The sequence below is a fragment of the Pelodiscus sinensis genome, chromosome 9 (genome assembly GCF_049634645.1).
Source record: "Pelodiscus sinensis isolate JC-2024 chromosome 9, ASM4963464v1, whole genome shotgun sequence".
NCBI classification, from domain to species: domain Eukaryota; kingdom Metazoa; phylum Chordata; order Testudines; family Trionychidae; genus Pelodiscus; species Pelodiscus sinensis.
Genome location: NC_134719.1, coordinates 19,781,374 through 19,803,797, shown reverse-complemented (window position 1 = coordinate 19,803,797; position 22,424 = coordinate 19,781,374). Strand labels below are relative to the sequence as shown.

The following is a 22,424-nucleotide window of genomic DNA, read 5'->3' as shown; positions in this document are numbered from 1 at the left end:
GGAAAAATATGCCTCCAATTACATGATCACTTGAGGCAAAGAGCTAAAATAATGGATGAGGGGAAATAGGAAAAATGGAATAATAGCACTTGAAGAGAAAACTCTCTTAATCATGTCAACTTTGATTTCAACAAATGTGTTTTTAAATGTTGTCTCTGCCTCATTTCAGTCTTAAATAATGTTGTCCATCAAAGCGTAGAGAACCTAAATGGTCCCCCCTCTCCCACCACTTAATGTCGTAGAGCTTGTCTGTCTTTCTTACTGTTTTGGCTTTCGATCTGAGCTGTTTCTGGTGCTAGGGATATTAAATTTTGACTAATCAGCTAATCGAATAGTTGATGGATTTTTTTCCATTGACTATTCCATTAGTCGATAAAGGGAGAGGTGGGCACTCACGATCATGACTGCGCCTCTGCCTTTTAAATGTACAGGCCTCTTGCTGTATTTTATAAGGATGAGGCACAACAGTTGGATCTGGCACGAGTGGGACTGCTTGAGTTCCTGCTTGTGTCCTTTCCCCTGCTACGCCTCTGCCACCTCTGTCTCCCTCCCCCCATCCCACCTCACCCCATTCCCTATGGAGATGGTCCTGGGGGGAACTGGCTTTTAAACTGGCTCCCCTCAGCACTGGCTCCTACTCCCCTCTTCCCCAAGTGGGGAGTAAGTGACTAGTCAAATAGTGACGCAACTACCCGATAAGCCTAGGGCTAGGCTTAGAGAGTAGTCAACTAGTTGCTTACATCCGTATGTGGTGCAACAATCAATTTGCCTGGAGGCTCTTTCTGTAATTAGCAAGGTAATCATCATGTATATCCTCATCCCTCCCCATTTAATATTAAGCTGACCAATTTTCATGTTTGAATAATTTTTTTTAAATGAGTGGAAACTTTTATTAATTAAATTGTATGCAAAAATATTAAACGTATTAAACACCAGTACTAAAAGAATCTGTTTTCTATAAATGTCTGGGTATTTGGAAATTGAAATGTTGCAATATTTACCCAAGTTATCCGGAATCTTAAACATTCTACTTGGACTGAATGGTCAGAGGACTCATGAAACAGCTGTTTCCAGCTTTTTCCATTTTGACACTGTTCAGCTGTGCATGTCACAAGCAATAATCTTTGATGTTAAGTGACTATAGTTTAGACTATTGCAACTTCTACCAGGCTCTGATTAGGGACATAAAAAATATATAAAAATATTAAACATGTAACCAATCAAAATTTAGTTAGTTTCACAATTAACTGCAAGCTGCTGGCTCCCAGCCCCACAGGGCTGCGGGCAGGGGACTGCTCTGGCCGGGCTGGGTGCCAGTTACCAGTAAGCCTTGCTTCCTCATTACCCGTTTGCATCCCTGCCTGTGACTATAACAGGAGAATGAAAATCTGATCTTGTCTATAAGTAAGGAAAGAAATATTGTACAGCTCCCATGTTTAAACTTATGTTCTCAGGGTATCCATCAAAACGGTGGTTTTACAAAGGTGTGGTTTGCAATGAAAACCTTCCTGACACCCAGCATCTTCATTATAATGGTTTGGTATTGGAGACGGATCACCATGATGACACGTGCTCCTGTCCTGCTGGAAAAGTGAGTAGAGGAGTAACTCACTGTGATCCAGACAACACACAAGATTTAAGTCCAAATGTATGCCTTGGGCAAGGCCCCAGTACACTGGCCAGGTGCTAGTTTGCCAGCCCCTACCCTGTGGATTGATGTGGGATTTTTTTCCTCTTGCTTCCCACTCTTGGCCAAGCCAGTGTAGCAGCAGAGCTGCTCTACTGCAGCTCAATGCAGAACAAAGTCTGCATTCCGGATACATTCCTCCTATTTATGTGACTTGCCCCTTCCCGCACAGCAATCCGGGATCCACAGAACTTGCCTCTCAAAACCTTTTGGTGGAGCACAGGAAGCCTCTGTAGGTCTGTGTAGCAGACCTATTTATCTCTACCCTGTGTGTCAGCTCTGCAGGTTCTGATCCGGGTCTCCTAGTGTGGCAGAAATACACTAGACTTCTGCATCAGGGCCCTATGTGCTTTTGGATGCATGTGTAGAATTAGCTCCGTAAGAATTTGACTGCCCAACCAATACTCTGAAAATAGCATCTGTTGTAATTCCTTAGCAGGGTCTTTGGATACATTTCTTGCCAAGTCACCCTTCAGTAATGGTGACTCTGGAGAGGCAAGATAGTAGTACTGCTGTGTGGGTGGATCAATGGGAACATGTCTTGGCAAAAGGGGGGCAATGTCCCTCACTTCTCCATGAATCACAAAGGCATTTTGTAGTCCTCACCAGTAACCTCTACTTCTTCTTGAAACTTCTTTGGCACAGTCCTCTTGGTCCTTCCTTTGAAATGAAAAACAATTTTGTTTTCTCCAGGGTCATCTTTGCTCTTGGTATCTCCATGACATTCATAAACATCCCAGTAGAATGGTTTTCTATTGGATTTGATTGGACTTGGATGTTGCTCTTTGGAGATATTCGACAAGGAATCTTCTATGCCATGCTTCTGTCATTTTGGATCATCTTTTGTGGAGAGCATATGATGGTAGGTGTGATGATGGAAACAAGAGCCTCTTTACTCTTAGAAGTGTCTTAAATTGTTAGTAGCATTTGGATAGAAATGCCAGGGAGAACCTGTTACAAACCAGACACTGGTGTTAGTATCTCCTGGTTTAAAGACCCTCCTCCCAGGAGCAATTCCAGCATCAGTAGCTTGCCTTAGACAAGCTTCCCTGGTGTATACTGGATATTTGCAAAGCAACTATTTGGATTGTTGTGCACAGTTCCACTGGACTCCATTCCTTGGAAATAGCATGGTGCTGCAGTGCCCAGACTGGCAGAACACATTGCTACAGTCTATGGGCTTTGTGGCGCTCTAGTGCACATCAGAGCTTGTGTGGGCCCTGCTGGTGTGCACTTAGTTCCCTAGTGCCCAGGGAACTCTATGGCATAGACAAGCCCTATATTTAAATAGAACTCATCTAATTTCCTCTGTATGGACAAGCTGCTTGCTAATCTCCCTGAAATAGAAACCATTAACTCTTCTTCAGGAGTCTCCTCTCTGCATTCCCACTACCTGCCCATCTTCCCCTCTATTCAGAATTGTGTATGACCATAGGGAATGTGTGATTTGGGAGAAGGAACACAGGCAGCTGGGTGAAGGGGAGGTCAAGAGGGACTGCATTTCCATACATAGGATAGGACAATAATGCCACCCTTGTACAAGCTCTTTTGTGTATCCCTGTGATGGGGAGAACCAGCTTTGCACTGACCAAATGGTGTTTAGCCAGGTTACCCTGGCTCAAGGGGTGCTGCCCCCACAGTCCTGCCGGGTATGCTCAGACAGTAGCCCAGGTATAAAAGCCTGGGGAGAGGCTGTCTGGGTTGGCTGCTGGAGGAGAAGGACCTCAGGTTGGATGCCTTGGGTAGATGAGTACTAGAATGGTTAGGCCGCGCCAGGGTCATATCCACCATGGACCTAACCAAAGGCTACTGGCAGATCCCCTTGACACCAGCCTTGAAGGAGAAGATGGCGTTCTCGACCCCCTTTGGGCTGTTCCAGTTCACCACAATGCATTTCGGTTCGTACAGGGCAGCAGCTATCTTCCAGCGGCTTATGAATAAAGTGCTAGGCCCACACAATGCCTATGCAGCTGCCTACATCGATGACATCGTGGTCTACAGCCACAGTTGGGCCAAGCACTGCTAGCTCCTGACCCGCGTTTTGCAAGCCTTAGCAGAGGCAGGCCTTACGGTCAACCCAGCCAAATGCCACTGGGGCCAGCAAGAGGTGAGCTACCTGGATTATATCATTGAGAGGACAGCTCCGGCCTCTGGTGGACAAGGTACAAGCGCTACAAGACTACCCTACTCCCACCACAAAGAAGCAAGTGCAGAAATTCTTAGGGCTAGTGGGATACTACCGACGTTTTAGCCCAAACTTCGCTACAATAGTGGTCCCACTTACGGACCTCACAAAGAACCCCCGATCTTGCCACGTCGAATGGTCCCCGGACTGTGAAATTGCCTTCCAGAGCTTGCAGGAGCGACTGACCCAAGAACCAGTGCTTATCCAGCCAGACTTCGACAGCCTGTGTATTTTACAAACTGACTCTTCCAGGGTGAGGTTGGGAGCCATTTTATCACAGGACAAGGAAGGTGAGGAACACCCCATTTTATACCTTGTCCGAAAGCTGTTCCCGCGAGAGACACGATACTCCACGATAGAGAAGGAGGCTCTCGCTGTGAAACGAGCAGTAGAGGCACTCAGGTATTACCTTTTAGGGAGCTGATTCTCGCTGGTCACAGACCGTGCGCCGCTGAAGTGGCTCCACTCCATGAAGGACTCCAATGCACGAGTCATGCGATGGTACTTATCTCTCCAATCTTATGTTTTCCAGGTAGTGCACTGCCCAAGGAAGACCCAAGCCAATGAGGACTTTTTTAAGGGTCAGAGAGGATGGTGCAGCAACGCCACCCCCACCATCCCTCTTAAGGGGGAGGGTGTGTAACGTGGTGTACCAGCCCCACACTGAACTAACAGGGGTTAGACAGGGTACCCTGGCTGAAGGAGCCCTGCCCCTGAAACCCTACTGGGCATGCTCAGATTGTAGCCCAGATATAAAAGCCTGGGGAGAAGCTCACTCTGGGTTGGCTGCTGGAGGAGTAGGACCTCAGGTTGGAGCTCCTGACCAGCAACAGTCAGCCACCCGAGGGGAAAAGAGCGGTGGCTCCAACGCTGGTTGGGACATAACCACTGCAGACCACCAGGGAAGTCAGGCCCCTAGGAGTCAGGAGTCAGAAGACCTAGCTACCACATGGGAAGTTGGTCCATTGGATCATGTAGGAAGTGGTCCAGGGAGGGTGCAGGAGAGATCTCTCCCATCCAGAGATCCTCAGCGTGTTTCAGTTGGATTCCCTGCCAAGGGAGTGGTGGACCGTTCTTCCACTCACAGAGCCCTGGCCCGGGACCCGGTGGAGTAAGGTGGGCCCGGGTCCCCCTACTGGGGCATAGCCCCCACCCCTGTGACTTGGCTCATTGGGCTGTCCAGCCCTGCCTTAGAGAGCCAGCGAGCAATTTTGTTTTACCACCTCTGGCAATTAGGCCATCCAGCCCTGAGGGGAGGGGCCAAATTACAGGTGGTTTACCAGTTGCACGGGGCGTGCCATAGGCTCAGATAGTCCAAGAACACGGGACCCTAAACACACACCCCTCTCCTGGGTGGGGGGGAAGGAAGGACCACCCCATGACAATCCCCAATTTACTTGGCTTCCCAAGGAAGTTATGTAGCTCAAAACCTGGGAGGCCATATCCCACCAGTGGAAATGCACAGAGGTGACTCCAAACAGCAACTAGTAAGCAACCTCTTTCTTGATTTAGGAATATCTTTTGCTGTCATCTCACTAGTTTCATAGTTCAGGCACTCTTTTTTTTTTTTTTTTTTTTTTTTTTCCCCCTTCCCCACAAATTAACTTTATCCTTTTCCATGGCTTGATTCACTAGGATCAAAATGAACGAAATCGTCTCTCTGGGTACTGGAAACAGGTTGGGCCCATAGCGGTTGGTGCCTTCTGCCTTTTCATCTTTGACATGTGTGAGAGGTAACACACACTTTTTTTCCTCTTCATCTCTATAGTGCTATTGTGATTGTGCTCTGATGTGAGGTGGTGTCCTTGTCTTATGCCGCAGTTATTTGGATACAATCGATCTTTATACTGAGTCCATGTTAGTCTGCCTTTTTCTAATAGCTTTGAGACAAGGTTTGAAAAGTTGGTATGAAATTGTAGCCAATCGTTTGGGTCTTATACCAACACTGGCATTTTATCAACCCTTTTATCTGTGCCCTTTCGGTAAGGGAATGAATGGCAAGACCCTGTTCCTCAGATTAGGCAGTAAAGTCATTAGTCCCCCTGTAAAACTGTTTCCTCCAAGCACTCTGCTCAATTTTAGACACCTGAGTAGCAATTTCCCCAATTTCAGTTTTCCCGTTGAGATCCAATTGCATTATTTAAAAGTAAACTTCTTACTGGAAAATGACTGAAAAGTGTGTCTGAGAGAGGAAAAATAAAAGGTAGCATTTTGCATGCCTACATATACGTTCTGTAGCAATATTAGCTCTCACGGGGCAAAGATTTTTGACTGGCAGTTCAAAGACTAAATTATTGAGCATTCTCAGAAAACTGCTTTGGAATGGTAAGTGACATTCAGGATGAAAATACAGTAGATATAGTCTTCCTGTCTTTTTTCTTTTTTTTTTAAAATGAGGCTTTTTACCCTATTCTGCACTCATTGTAGGCTAAAATATAATTCCTTATTTTATCTCTTCATTGATATGTGTATCAAGACCTAAAAGTTAAGAGGTTGGATTATGATGGAGTGGAAAGTTTTCATCCCAGTTTCCTGTGTTAATATTTATGAGGAAGATTTTTTTTTTTTTTTTAATGCATATCCCTACCCATTTGCAATAAATGCTTTTTGAAGCAGTGTGGAGCCATTAATTCTGCATCATGGAAGAGGGGGAGGGGGCTTTAGTACTGTGTAAGTGACAAAAATCCCCTCTCAGCTAGTAAGCTTGATACATTTTTTAAAATGCCATGGTTTTGCATAGCTTGACACAAGCTATTTTGGACAAACAAGGTACAGTCTGTCCCAATTATGACCACAATTGTGCAAGCATGTGTATCACCATTTTCTTACAAAGAGACAAGAAGGCTTTTCCTTTGGCTTTCATAGTATTATGAAGTTAAACCATTAGACTGTTTTTTTGTAAGATTACATATCCACTGGAATGTAAACTGAAGTCTTTCCCCACCTTCAAATACATTCCCAAATTGCAACATGGTATTTTAGAAAAATGAGTAATGTGGTGTTAGAGGTGTAAGAATGTATTTTACAGGATCTTTGACATTTTTTTTTACATGAATTCTGATTGCCCTAAGTTCTCTCCTATTTTTAGAGGGGTACAACTGAAAAACCCATTCTACAGTATTTGGACCACAGATGTTGGCACGGAGCTGGCTGTATCCTTCTATCTGTTATTGTGCAATAATACTTATTTTGGTTTTGGGGGGGTTTTGAATGAGAAATACATTTTAGTAACTAAACATTTCACTTTCTCAAAGTACTTATTGAATCTGATGGAAAAACCTGCTCACTCTGATATGATTGGACTGGGACATTTTGTTTCTGATTTTAAAATATTGGAGGATCCAGACTACCGTTTGAATAACCTATCAAACATTAGGTTTGATCAAATATTAACGCAGCATGTAGATTTTGCTGCAAGGATGAATTCTGAGATTAGTATTGAGATAAGGGAAGTGAATAGGAAAAATTAGCATCTGCCTCAGCTGCAGAAAGTCGAGGAAATGGCACATCTGGAGTTAGGGTGGGGGTGATGAGCAAATCCTGTCTAATTTGTACCCCCTATCTTGTTCCCTCTACTGGTCTGAACTATAACCATTTTTTCTCTGGGGCAGTTCATATTCATTGCTGACACTTTGGAAGTGAGGTTCTACTGCATTTCTACAAATTGGTTTTTAAATTTGTCTGCTCACACTGGAAGTGTTTTCAGCTGCATTTAATTTTTATTACTAGGCTAAGATAAGGTAATGTGATTAGTTTCACTTCCCCAGCATCCCAGTCCTCTTGCAGGAGTCGTCAAAGATTGCATGTTGGCTGGTGATTACTTCTCATCATCTCTGCTAAACCCTGTCTCTCCATGCTAGCAGACAGAAGTGACAATTCCAGCTTAGCCCTTTTAACACGGTGTTAACGAGGGATAAAATATTTTAAACTCCTGCAGGCTAAGTGCTTGGGAACAAAAGAGTGTGTGCTCCGGGACTGAGCTGTGGAAGGGACAGAGAAGTGTACACATTTGCTCACAGGGAAGTTTTAGAGTGCAGCTTCTATTTCATACACACTAGATAGAAACCTGAATTAGGATCATTGTAACAGAATTTTACAAAAGTAAACAAATTATCTGGATAATATTTTTTTTTTCAATGTCCTGCTTTGTCAAGGAGCTGTTCCCTTTAACTTTACTGCTCAGATGGCATTTATCATAGTTGCAGGAATCTGCCTTTGCCTCTACTTCCTGTTTTTGTGTTTCATGGTGTTTCAAGTTTTCAGAAACATTAGTGGGAAACAATCCAGCCTCCCAGCAATGAGCAAGGCTCGCAGACTTCATTATGAGGTTAGAAAACCTTTGTTGGATTAAATGTGTGCATGCGATCATTGCTTTAGTATTCCAAAAAGATTGCTGCTGATCTACCAACAAAATGTATCCACTCTCATTAGCTTCCTCCCCACTCATAATTTAGAAAACTTTATCTTTTACTAGTTTTCTCATGCTGCAAAAACTCTCCTAACTGCTTTTTTGTGAGCTGATCTCATCTTTTTTTCCTTCTGATGTTTAGCCCCCACCTAATAGCTTCCATCTTCAAAGTACTTTACAAACACTAACTCTCTCTCATTTCACATGTGCTTGTAGGCATTTACTCCCAATCTACTCTTGGTTTCTTTTCCGAGCAGTGTGGCTTAGCGAATAGAGCACTGGGCTGGGTCTGGCGAGACTGTGGGCCATTCAGTTCACCTCTCTGTGCATTAGTTTTCCCATTTATAAAACCGGGATAATGATACGGACCTCCTTGGCGAAGCAATCTGGGATCTACTGATAGAAAGCACTTCTTATTATTATTACTATTATTATTACAGATAAGGGAAATGATGCAGGGTGATCATGTGACTTGCCAAAACCATTCAAGGGAGTCTGCATTGGAACAGCCTCAAAACCAGAATTTCTGGCTTGCCATCCTCTCCTGAGAGCACATTTGCCTCTGGTTGGAGCTGTACTCATCCTGCTTAATTGCTGTTGCAGAGCAGAAAGAGGAACCCACATAGAGTTTGTCAAGTCATGAATGTGTTCCCCCCACCCCCTCTTTGTGATTAAGGTTTAAGGGACTATAAAGCTTTAGTAGAAAATGTTCTAATGAGTCCAATTCTGTGTCTACACAGATCATTTGTGACTCATTTACTGGAACAAGTAATGTACCTTTTAAAAAAGACTGCATTTTGCAGACACTTCCTCTAAGTCATAGCTCTTCTTTAGGCCTTTTTCCTTGAGAGGAAGCACAGCACAGGGCTTGTGAATTTTTGTATTGCAGTAGAGCCTAGGACACTGTGCAAACACCTAACAGAAAGATAGTCCTTGCCCTGAGGACTTCAGCAGTCATGTTGCCCTCAGCCCCCCTGCTGCACAATGGCAGCTGTGCACAAACTTGTAAAATGTCCTCACGCACTCCTCTCCAAGATGCCTGAGTCAGTGTGATTCAAAACTAACATAACTAAAATATCCATCTTCATTAAGTTAAAAACAGATGTTTTAAAAAAAGCAAATGAAGTCTGTGATAAGCACCCCGAACCGTGTACATTTTGTCCTTAATCTATAGTTCAACCTATATGCAATCTTCTTAAATTTCCCTACCAAATTTTCTTGGGCTATGGAAATTGCATCCCTTTTAGGTAAACCCAAATTCTAGAAACAGAAAATATTTGTAAAATAGATCAGTCTTGATCAGTGTTCCCTGGAAGTGGTGCACTCTGTCACTGCTCAGGAGATTAGTAGAGCATCTACAGCTAGATTTTGTTTCTACTGGTAGTGCACATGCTGCTTTGCATAAAATCAAGAGTCTCCTTCACATTAGCTCTTAGTAAATCAGCTTAATTTCAGAGGAGCAAATGTAATGGAAAGCCTTAGCAGTCAAGACATCTACACTCCACTCATTGTAACTGAGAGAAATTCAGACGTGGGGGAACAGGATATTGGCTGTCACCAGGGTAGGATGAAGGAGCCAGTGCGTGATGTTGATTGTGGGTGTTGTGGTTTTGAGCTCTTTCCCCTCACCCACTCCCATCTTTTCTTGGAAGCTAAAAATTGAAATGGGATTTTTGTCTGCTCTGTTACGATGCCTGGTGTCATCATCTCTTTCTCTCTCTGTCAAAATAGGGGCTGATTTTTAGGTTCAAGTTCTTGATGCTCATCACTCTAGCTTGTGCGGCAATGACTATTATCTTCTTCATTGTCAGTCAGGTGAGTGTGCTGAAACTAAAGTTGGTAGATAGAGTGCAGTACCCAGATTCCTGGGGAGCCAACATATTGGTTATATCCTAGTTCAGAGGACACAGAATTCATTGTAGGCAGAGTTGGTTGCATTTGTTTGTTGTTAAGGCTGCCTGATTATTTCCCATTATAAGACCCAGTTTTCAGTTGCTTATTGTTTATAACTTTGGCAAACTTAATTGCTGGGCTCAAATTTTTCATGCAGGCTGTATGCCCCATCATGGCATTTCCTCCCCTAAACTTTACCCAAATTATTTGCAAGATGAAGCTGAGGGGAAGGGATATTTTGTTGCCCATGTTAAAGAAATTCTGGTGACCTTTTCCCTTTGAAAATCTATCTGTGTGAGAATATAATTACAGGCTGTATCGTAATGTTTGTTCACAAGGCAATCAAATTGAGATTGCACAGGCAATCTTAATACTAAGAATATCAAACTGGGTCAGACCAAAGGTCTGTCTAGCTCTGTGTCCTGTCTTCTGACAGTGGCCAATACCAGATGCCCCAGAGGGAATGAACAGAACAATTAATCACCAAGGGTTTGTCTACACTACAGCACTAATTCGAACTAACTTAGTTCGAATTAGTTAATTCGAACTAAGCTAATTCGAACCGCATCTCGACTTAAAAACTTGTTCGAATAAGCATTTTGCTCATTCGAACTAGCGTGTCCACACTGATTGGACGCAGGGGCGCATTTAAGGGCGGCTGAAACTGGTTCTGGCAGGGCATCAGGTCAGTAGTTGCTTTGTGTGGCTGCTATCTGAGGCTCGTGCTTAAAGGGACCCCCCTTGGACAGCCAGTTCTCAGCTTTTCCGCTTGCTTGCCTACCTCACCGAGGGACAGCAAAGCGTTTTTCTCTGCGCCCGTCTGTGTCGGTGCTTCCCTTTGGGGACACCGCCGCAGGTGGCAACATGGAGCCAGAGCTCGCCCTGCACTTTCTGGTGCAGTTTATGGACTTGCTGCTGCAAGCCTGCCAGCAATGGCTCGAGGCTGCCTGGCACCACCTGGTGCACGTCAGCCCCCTGCCTCTCCACCTGGCCACCCTGGGGGTCATGGCGCAGTTGCGGTGGCACCCGGGCGCCAGCGTGCCCCGCCGCATCTGGCGTCTGGACACCAGCAGCGACTGGTGGGACCACATCGTCCTGGAGCGCTGGGGAGCAGCGACTGGTGGGTCCCAACAGTGGACCCAGAACTTCAGGATAAAGAGGGACACCGTCCTGGAGCTCTGCGAGTGGCTCGCCCCTGATCTGCGCAGAAGGGACACTCGCTTGAGGCCCACCACCCCCGTCCAGAAGCGTGTGGCCATCGCCCTCTGGAAGCTCTTCACGCCGGACAGCTACCGATCCATCGGGAACCAGTTCGGCGTGGGGAGATCCACCGTCGGAGCAGTGCTCATGCAGGTACGGCACTCGCCGGCCACTGGGCCGGGGGCGAGGGGGGCTGCAAGGAGGGGATGGGCCGCCCCAGGGAAAACGGGTGACGGGGGCGGGGGGAGGAGGCAAAAGTGCCCCGCACCGGAGGGGACGGTCTTTCCCAGCCATACTACACACTGCCCGGGGGGGTTGCTCCCGGGAGTGGGGCGTGGGGCACTGCCAGGGCACGAGCACTCCCAGCCACCCGGGCGCCCCACTGATTCGTGCTTTGCTGTGTCTCTCCGCAGGTGGTCAAGGCCATCAACCGGGTGCTGCTCCACAGGGTGGTCCGCCTCGCTGACCCGGACGCCGTCATCCGGGGGTTCGGTGCCCTCGGCTTCCCCAACTGCGGGGGGGGCCATCGACGGGACGCACATCCCCATCCCTGCCCCGGAACACCAGGCCTCCCAGTACGTGAACCGCAAGGGGTATTTCTGCGTCCTCCTGCAGGCCATGTGTGACCACCGGGGACAGTTCACGGACATTAATGTGGGCTGGTCCAGCAAGGCACATGATGCTAGGGTGTACCGGAACTCCTCCGTGTGCCAGAGGCTGCATGCTGGGACCTTCTTCCCAGACCACCACATTAGGGTCGGGGACGTGGACATGCCCATCTGCCTGGTGGGGGATGCAGCCTATCCCCTACAGCCCTGGCTCATGAAGCCCTACACGGGGCACCTCAACCCCTCCCGCCAGGCCTTCAATGCGAGGCTGACCAGGGCCCGCATCATCATTGAGGGGGCCTTTGGGTAACTGAAAGCCCGATTTAGGTGCCTCCTCACCCGCCTCGACCTCGCCGAGCCCAACATCCCTCCCGTGGTGGCAGCATGTTGTGTGCTGCACAATTTGTGCGAGAGGAAGGGGGAGGCTTTCCTGCCAGCCTGGATGGCTGAGGCTGACCGCATGGCTGGCCAGTATGCTCAGCCCCGCACCGCCGCTGTCCAGGAAGCCCAGCAGGGGGCCGTCTGGATCTGGGAAGCCCTGCGGGAGAGCTTCCAGGTGGAGGAGGAGGACTAAACTCTCCCTGCATGTCCCACTGGGGCCTTCTTCCACCCTTTCCCCTTTCCCCTCCCTAACCTCCCTTCCTAATGTCAAATAAAGACACCTGTTTTGGAAGAAAAACCTCTTTATTTTACATAACTGGGGTGGGTGGAGGGAGGAGTGAGGAGGGGAGGGGGGAAACCTGGGAGGAGGGAGCTAGAAGGGGGTGGAAGGGAAGGGAAAGCTCAGGCTTGGGGGTCCGGCTGGCTCTCCTGTCTCGCAACACTGCGGGTGCGGGGGCCTCTGGGGGGGAGCGGAAGTGGAGGGTGTGGTAGGAGGGACGGGGGGTGTGGAGGAAGTGGCAGAGGGAGCAGGGGCAGCAGAGGGAGCAGGGGTGGGAGGAGGAGCAAGAGCTGGGGCAGCCGCAGGAGCAGGAGGCAGCAGGAACCAGTCCACCAGTGTCTGGAGGTGGCCTCTGAGGCCACGGCCCTGCTCCTCCAGTGCATCCACACTCCGCTGGTGCAGCCGAAGGTCCTCCCGGACCCAGTGCTCCTGGTTGCGGAGCAGCTGCTCCATGAACCGGAGGTGCCGCCGCTGGTAGTCCTCCTCATTCCTGGCACGCCTGCTCGCCCGGGCGCGGGTGGCTGTTGCAGGTGGGGTGGTGCGCCCTGCAGTCCCAGGTGCTGCGGCTGTGGTGAAACAAGAGCAGCGGTCAGTTCTCCCTGGGGACAAGGTGGGTGAAACTCAGCCCCCCTCTGCAAGGCCAAGGCCCCTGCATGACACCTAGCTGCTGCTCCATGGTGGGCAAGGCCCAGGCACACGGTCCCTGGGCTCCCTCTTCCCCCCCACCCACCCGTACACATAAGGGGAGCATGATGGTACTCACATGTGGAGGCCTCCCCGGCCTCGGACGACACAGGTGATGTTGTCTGTGGTGTTTCTCGGGGGTCCTGGGTCCTGGGCAGGCTCCTGGCTCACGGCGTCCTCCGGCTCCTCCTCGGTGTCCAGGACGGGTCCCTCTGCCCCGGGGTCGATGACCACCCGGGGGGCATGGACGGCATGAGCCCCCAGGATGCGGTCCAGGGCGTGAAAGTGGGGGCAGGCCTCCAGGTCGGCCCCTGGCAGGCAGGCCCGGGAGTAGGACTGCCGCAGGTCCTTTATTTTACAGCGGACCTGCTCCCGGGTCCGCTGGTGGCCTCTGGCGGCCAGGCTGTCAGCCATGCGGCCGTAGACAGCTGTGTTCCTGTGGCTAGTGCGGAGATCGTGGACATTGGAGGCTTCCCCCCAAACCTCGATGAAGTCCACGATCTCTGCACTAGACCAAGTGGGCGCCCGCCTCTTGCGGCCCCGGGCAGGCTCCTGGGAGCCGCCAGGCTAGTCCCGGGAAGAGGGGGAGGGCTGGGCGGCATCGGGTGGCTGGCTCATGGCGTGCCAGGTGCAGGGTCTGCTGGCTGGGTGCTGGAGGCTTTCAACTGGCACAAACTGTGTAGCTAGCTCGTGGCCCTTTAAGGGCTCCGGGGCCGGGAGGGGGGCAATAGAGTTTGCCTGGTGTTGGCCAGAGTGGCCACCAGGGCAAGCTGGGAAGGGTTAGCCTCCCACTAGTTCGAATTAAGTGGCTACACAGCCCTTAATTCAAACTAGCTAATTCGAACTAGGCGTTAGTCCTCGTAGAATGAGGTTTACCTAGTTCGAATTAAGTTTGAACTAGCGGAGCGCTAGTGTAGCGCCTATCAAAGTTAATTTGAACTAACATCTGTTAGTTCGAATTAACTTTGTAGTGTAGACATACCCCAAGTGATGCACCCTCTCTTTCATTCCCAGCTTCTGGAAAACAGAGACAAGGATCACTATCCCTGCCTATTCTTGCTAATAGCCAATGATTGACCTATCTTCCATGATTTATCTAGTTCTTTATTTAGGGTTGTTGGTTTTTTTTTGTTTTTGTTTTTTAATTCTGGTAAGATGAGTCCTATTTAAAACTACTATTCAGTTGAAGCAATTGGCTTGAAGTTCTACCCAAATTTGGCAATTCGTTTTGTCTGGCTACTCTTGTGAAGTTTGGTATTTTTGTTTGTTTAAAGACTATGTTCTGCCACTGATCCTTTTTTTGGGTGGGGGAAGCAGAACTTGTTGTTTGTGGAATTTTGCTTCCAAGCCGATGGTGTGCTATGGCCCCAAATGACTTGCTAATTTGGCTTTTAAAATGGAAGACCTTTTATTTTGTTTTCAAAAGGTTAATATTAAATTACAGACTGTTTCTTAATTCTCCATAGAGTCTTGTGTCTGATTCTTCATATCAGGATCTAATACTATGAGCTCTAGGTCTCTGCCATAAGACTGAAGCAGTGAGATGTGCTGGATGCCATTAGTTCTTTGCATTATTCATGCTGCTTTCTTCTATAAAAGGTTTATTTATAGGCCTTCTAAAGTGTTCAGACTTAGCTAGTTTCCCAGGTACTGCTTGAAATACTTAGCCTCACTAAAATCTTGTATGACTGGAATGGTCTAACTTGAATCTTGTGCATGTGCCAATCCTTATAAATTGGTAGCAGGGGAAAATACTTTTTTGTATAGGCTTTACTTCCATGTGTTGTTTGGACACGAATTGTCCGTGAATTTTCTTCTGTCTTAATTTCAGATTTCTCTGTAGCGGCTTTTAGAAACGTATTTGCTTTCCAGATTCTTGCTCGTCATATGAGAATTCTCCTTTCTTATCTGTCCCTATTGAATCTCTGCTTTCTTATGGACAGGTGACTGAAGGCCACTGGAAATGGGGGGACTTCGAAGTACAAGTGAACAGTGCCTTCTTCACAGGCATCTATGGGATGTGGAACCTCTATGTCTTTGCTCTTATGTTCCTATATGCTCCATCACACAAGAATTATGGTGAAGATCAGTCCAATGGTAAACTTGGTTTTTGATGTGGCTTTAAATTAATTGCATATAAATACGAGGTTGAAAGGGCTTGGGGACAGCATTGCATAGCTGGGGAGGAAGAATGAGGAAAAGATAGAAGACTGAGGAACGGAACTAAATGCAGGTTGAACCTCTCTAGTCTGGCACCCTTGACCTCATCGGTGCCAAACAAGAGAATTTACCAGACCATGGGAGGTCAATATTGCCTAGCAGCATTGCCAACACTTCCACTGCTTGCTGGCTTCTGAAAAGACATTAAGGGGTAAACTAGTGCTAAATAACTGAACTGAACACAGAGAGCCAGGGCTGATGCCTATAAACAAATTTTATGGGTCTGTGGGAAATTTGGCCACACCCATGATAAGTGGACATTTGGCTAACTAAAATCATGCCAGACCCTGGATGTTGCCAGACCAGACTGTTCCAGGTTAGAGAGGTTTCGTTTGTAGTTTGTTTCCTGAATTTAGGGTTGGTTTCCCTTTTCATGTGCTTTAGTAGCACAGTGGCGCTCCAGTATTAGCTCCTATAATTGCGTGTCTGGACTGAAAACTAGGCGAGGCAACATTCTCCTCTTCAAATCAATCTGAATTCAAGGAATCCTGGAAATACTTCTTAGTCCTCAGTTTTGGAAAAACTTATCACTTCCAAAACGTTAGGGGAATTTTAACCTGAAGGTCACGCTCTAGTTCCCACTCCTTGTTGTAGTATCAGGCTAAAACCTGACTTTCTATTTCAGGTGACCTGGGCGTAAGTAGCGGGGAGGCACTTCAGCTGACCACCACAATCACCCACGTGGATGGGCCAACTGAGGTTTACAAGCTGTCTCGCAAGGAGGCTCAGGAGTAACTCCTGGAACACCTCGCTTGGGACAAATGCAGTGAAGTACAGTACACAGAATGAGACAACGTGCTCCCTGGGGAGACGTCCGATGTAGCTCACTCTACAAATGCCCAGTATTTATAGTGTGTGTTCACTAAGGAGTGACTCTAAAATAGAACCTTTGTAAACTCTCTTTAATATGATGTAGTTCTGTTTGGGGGAGGGCAGGTGCTATGTATGCTATATCGTACACAGACATGCAGAAAGAACACTAAAGGTACAAAGTGAAACGTTCAAGAGTTAAAAGCCAGGATTTATGTTGCCTGCAGAACTTTAGTTTGGCTCCTTGTGTGTATGCAGGGTGATAGTCTTTAATTACTGGGGGTTTACACTCGTTCAATGCACAAAATGGACAGTGCTCAATTAAGCGCAGATTTTCACTATTTGGTTTTGTGTGTAATTTCCTAAAGCCAGTGAAAATACAATATTGTATTATGCATCTAACCATGTTGACATCCTTCACTTCCCATTTGGGTCTTTGGTAGGTTTCAGGCCTTTAGACCCAAAGCACAGATCTCTGCAAATTAGGTTAACAGAGCAACTGGTAACAGTAGTGGAGGAAGGGAATAGACTAGGATATGTGTGTTCTGGGCGAGCAGAACAGAGGGGAGGGACTATGACTGGATGGAAGGAGATTAATAAGATGAGCTAGAGCTGTGGTGAGCAAGACAAAGACAGTTCAAATCATAGAGGGTTTTTGCTGTGAATCTAAGGATTCCAAATCTGCCGATGATTCATGCACAGTCATTTTTCAGTTTGCTTTTTTTAAAGCCTAGGAAATCACGAACAGTAAACTCCATTACACTAGTGTGAGGGTTGCAAAGTGAAGCACTCTGAAATTAGGAAACGCCAGTATTAAGCTTGCCTGTGGAATTTTAATATGACCACCTTGTTCATATACATCATGACCCAGATTTTAATTGCATGATCTCACATTATTTCCTGCCCCCAAAGACACTTTATGCCTTATCCAGGGAAACAGGCTGGACTTGTTGCAGGAATAAATCAGGGATGTGTAGTGAAGGACACTGCTGTCTATAGCATCCATATCACTAAATGTGTGTGTGCTTCAGTTTCTAGCTGCACACCTGGGCTATGTCTACACTGGCGGCTTCTTGCGCAAGAACATCTTGAACAAGGGTTCTTGTGCAAGAAGTCTTGCGCAAGAAAAAGTCCACACTGCCATGTGTGAGCTGTGCTTTTTGCGCAAGAGCGCCCATGGCAGTGTGGATGCTCTCTTGCGCAAGAAAGCTCTGATGGCCATTTTAGCCAGAGGGTTTTCTTGAGCAAGAAATCCCTGCCGAGCATCCACACTGCCCTCTTGGCAAGAGCTCCTGCGCAAGAGGGCTTTCACCTGTTAAAAAAGAGCGTAGTTCTCAAGCAAGAAACCCTCTCTTACCATGCCGTCCTGTAAATTTCCTTGTGCAAGAGGAAAGGAAGGAAGGTACAGTGTGGACCCTCTGCGGGTTTCCCGTGCAAGAATGGCCATACTTGTGCAAGAAGCCATGAGTGTAGACATAACCCTGGAGGTATTGGGGATCAAACTTGCAGAATTGCGAAGTGCTCCAGTTTAAGTCAAGTGGCACTGTGCTGCAAACATAAAGTGCTGTGAAAATTACCAGCACTCTTAAAAACAAGGCCTTAGCCTTCTCAAGTGAGGCCCCAGAAATTTAATGGGGACACTGAAAATTTTGGCCCTAATTTCTGTAAATGAATTAATTCTGCCTCTATTCAAGGGTGCATATGAAGATCAATATATTTGTGTGTGAAGCACTGTGAGAGCACGAGGAGGAAATAAATAATTTTCTTTCTAATGCACAGTTTTTGGATGGATTTGTCAAAGTCTGGATTCATAATGAGGAGAATAGAGATACTGAATAAATATGTGCTCATATAATGAGGCAGGGGTCCTCTGGAGACAAATACAGGCAAGCATATAATTAAAGACTGTAACATAAAACATGCTCAAGGGGCAGAGTAATTGTGGCATTTCACGACTTTTGAGAGTTTGACTCTGCAACCTTAATATTACTTTAACATTAGGTTTTTATGCAATACCTATGTACTTTGAATAAATTCATCCCCCATTTTCTTTTATAACGTAGTGTAACATTGCATGTTGTAAAGATTAATTTTTATTATTCATTTCAGCTTTAAAACCAAATCTTGTGTGTTAAACACTAACAAGTCTGTTATGGTGTAGATGTCTTTTTTTATATCTGAAACTATTAAGTACCACTTGCATACCAGAAACTGTTTTTGGATCGTATTAACTTTTTTTGGTGTTTTTTGTGTTTTGTGTTTTGTTTTTATGTTCTCTTTTTACAAAATGCTGTAAGCAGTCTGGGAAAGTGTAGATTTGTTAATTTAAATAAAATATACATTATTGTGGTTTGGGGTTTGTCCTGGTTCATTGACTGAAGAAATTGTAGCTCCCCCTTTTTTTTTTTTTTTATTGTTTGTCTGCAGAACTACAGTGGACAGACCAGTAGCAGAACTATGCCTTACTAATCTCTATTTTGGCCTTAACAAAACAAATAAATGAAACCAAAAAATACCATATTGGTTTTTTTTTATTATTATTATCATTATCTTTTGGAAGCTGGAATTCTTTTGTATAACTCTTATGGGACAAGATGACTAATGTAAACAACTTGTCACTTGAAATGTGATGAGATGCTGGAAAACAGTACCTCGGTGCCTGAACTCCTTCTCTCCAATTCCTCACTTTGTTAATTAAGTGCTTCTAAAGTGATTCAGGTCTTGCTTTCACAGGGCCAGATCCCATGCCTTCTCAAGTCAATGGGAACTGAAGTGGGGCTGGTCTCAATATCACAGGTATTTGACATTGGACCCAGCGGCTGACTAGAACCCCCGTTCTGTTGTCTTGCACTTCAAACCAACTTTCCTAGCTAGTTTGGCCTGTACATCTACTACCAAGAAGTGTACTGTAAAGGAAAAGGTAATGTATTAATTACAGTAATTTGAACTGACAAACTTATGGGAGATCGTTACCTGATGTTTGAGCTATAAAGTATTATTTTGCATGATATTATATTGTTCATGAGAACTAGGAAACTGTCAGGAATCATTAGTTACCTTGGTCAGAAAGAGTATGTCTACACATCAAAGTTATTTTGGGATAGCTACCCCGTGTCTTCAAGTCACCTGTTAATGTTTTGAAATATTTTTTGAAATAACGGGCGTGCTTTTTTGGCATCCTGGTAACCTTCATTCCACTAGGGTTTAGGGATGTCTCATAATAGCACTTCATTTTGAAATAAACTCGAAATAAGCTATGCAATTTGCGTAGCACAAATTGCATATCTTGTTTAGAGTGCAGTATAGACATAGCCAAAGTGTTTAAAGTTAAAACCAAAACCCACGTCTCCAATTAGGCTTTCTTGCTATAGTGCCCTCCCTTCCATACTAATGTCCCCAATCATTCCCATGCCTACTCCTTGGCAGCAGGAAATGAAGCATGAGGTGCTTTGGCAGTTGTACTTGCAGGAGGCACTTGGCTGTTCCAATGATTGTGTTGGAAAATGCCTTTTCCCCTCCCAGCACAGAGAGGCACTGTGCTCATGATATGATTTCAGTCTCACATATGCAAGGTGAATTAATTTAAATCAACAAAAATCATTGATTTTAAATCAAGTTACCAAAAAAGCTAGGATTGATTGATTACTCTTGGAGTAAGTCCCATTGAACTCACTGGCACTTCTGCTTTTGAGAAAACAGGTATAGAATGTTGAAGTAAAATAGGGAATAGACTTATAACATCATCATTATGGTTTGTGACCATGATGCCTGAAATAAGGGGGCATGTGTTATGCAATATAAAATAAGAAAATGACACTCAGTGGCAACTGAAAACCCTAGATTTCTCTTACTGCAGCTTTCTGTACTGTATACTTGGGTAATAGATTCTAAACCTAGTTAACTAATGAAACAAGCCATAGGGATTAGATTAAACTTTCTTCCTAGCAACATCCAACACAGCAAACATTTTGGGAATTTTCTTGTCAAATCACATTTATACAGTACTAAAAGGCAGAGGGAGAGTCTTGAATAATAATACATTGCAAAGTGAATTATTTAAATTACTAATTAGTTGACCCACTCAGCCATATTCATGTCTTCATCCACATGATTTTCTCCCAATAAGCAGTTTCCCCTTATGTTTCATTATTGAAACTAGGCCCTGAATCTTCTTGCACTGCTTACACTTGGCATGTTTTCTTTCCTCTTTTACCCGGAGAATGAATTTCTTCAAAACATTCCCAGCTAGGGTCTCTGTTACGACTAGAAGCCTTGACATTTTTCGCTGTGGCAAAACGAGCTGTGCGTGTGCTGAATAATGTCTTCCCTTTTTCTTTCTGGTACACTCCATTGTTCCTTTCTTTGCTGCTTCGGATTCGTCTACACTGCACCTGTAGCTTGAAATAAGCTACGCAATTTGAGCTACATAAATTGCGCAGCTTATTTTGCATGTATTTCAAAATAGAACACTCTTCCAAAATGTCCCTTAATCCTCGTGGAACGACATTTAAAGGGGACGTCGGAATATTTTTAAATAACGGGCGTGCTGTCAAGACGTGGAATTTCGGGATACTGGAAGTATCCCAAAATAGTGCTGCTGTCTAGATGTACCCCTTCTGTCCTTTCCTACATATTGTGTCTCTGTCTTAAGACAATGTCTTGCTAACTCCTTTGCTTAGCTTGGCCAAGGTCCACCACCACATAAGCACAGAATAAAACAATCCTATCCAGCCTGTGTATCTCTGCACATGTGACTTTACTCTGCTGCGAGACAGAAATTGAAAGCCCAGAACTTGCAAAAAGGAAGAGCTGGTAGTTAGGCTGGACAGACTGGAACCATTAATTCATATTTATGAGACTGTAAGTGTAGGTGTAGCATGTTTGTGATGAGATTTACTTGTAACTGTTTTTAAATGAGAAATTTTGTATTGATTTTAAAAAATTAAAAAAAAGTTGGTTTTATTGATTTTTATCCACTCTGCACCTATACTGTTCTGAATCCTTCCTATGCCATCAAACTTCACAGAACATGAACAAGAGCACTGCCCTGTGACCACTTCTTCAAAAGGCAAACAAATCTGCAGAGCTTTCTAAGAGTACACCTCCACTTGCACTTGATCAGCAAAACTTTTGTTGTTCATGGGTGCCTTGGGGAAAAAAAGCCCAACCCATGAACAACGTTTTGCCATAGTAAGTGAAAGTGTGAACATTGCTTTGTCAGAAGGAGCACTCTCCTGCCAACAAAGCAAGAAAAACCCCTCATAGTGGGTGGAAGTATTGTCAGCAATAGTGCTGACAAACAACATTCACATAAGCTGACGTTTTTAGTGGCAAAGCTGTGTCAACACAGCCTTGCCACTAAAAGCAGTGTAGTGTAGACAAAGCAAAAGCACATGCTACCAACTTTATTCAGCAAGATAACATAGCTTTAACACCAGCCTAATTAACAGGCAATATAGTGTATGTCTACACTGCAGTATTTTTCTGGAATAATGGCCATTATTCACTGCAACAGTGTTATTTCAACAAAAAGTCAAAAGAACAGACGGCTTTTTCCAATGGTGGTAAACCTCATTCGATCAGGAATAAAGCTTTTTTGGGAAAAGGTAGGTGTGGATGTGGAAAAAGGAGTTCTGTCAAAAAAGAGGCCTCCAGGACATAACACAAGTGCCCTGCTGGCCTCTCTGTCCACACTCCTCAGAACTCTATAGTTCCTCTCTCCCGGTAGCTCTTAAAGTGGCAGACACCTGGGACAAGGCTTTTGTGAAGAAGCTGGCCCTGGGAGCTTCCAGATGCCACACATCTGAGCACTATGTCCCAGCCTGAAGCCGCCTCACCCCCAAGAGCCCACTGGCCCTCACAGGGAGCATGCCCAGGGCTCCCAGGAGCCTGCCAGGGGCCACAAGAGATGTGCACCATCCTGGTCTGGGGCAGAGATTCTGGCCCTCTTCTAGGAGGAGACCCTCCAGGCTCTCCACTCTAGATGGCGCAATGCTGATATACATGGCCGGCTGGCCGAGACCCTGGCCTCGAGGGGCTACCAGCACAGTCTGGAGCAAGTGAGGACA

General features: G+C 45.8%; 1 protein-coding gene across 1 annotated transcript in view; it reads left to right on the top strand.

The window, feature by feature from the left end:
• The window catches only part of WLS (Wnt ligand secretion mediator), a 70,640-nt gene extending 51,935 nt beyond the window's left edge, over positions 1-18,705 (top strand). The window contains exons 5-12 of the mRNA XM_006125001.4: positions 1,455-1,591; positions 2,381-2,549; positions 5,508-5,605; positions 6,961-7,024; positions 8,056-8,199; positions 10,012-10,095; positions 15,270-15,423; positions 16,172-18,705. Coding sequence (XP_006125063.2) covers positions 1,455-1,591; positions 2,381-2,549; positions 5,508-5,605; positions 6,961-7,024; positions 8,056-8,199; positions 10,012-10,095; positions 15,270-15,423; positions 16,172-16,281 — 960 coding nt within the window. The 3' untranslated portion in view covers positions 16,282-18,705. The remainder of the gene's footprint in view (positions 1-1,454; positions 1,592-2,380; positions 2,550-5,507; positions 5,606-6,960; positions 7,025-8,055; positions 8,200-10,011; positions 10,096-15,269; positions 15,424-16,171) is intronic.
• The last annotated feature ends 3,719 nt before the right edge of the window (positions 18,706-22,424 follow it).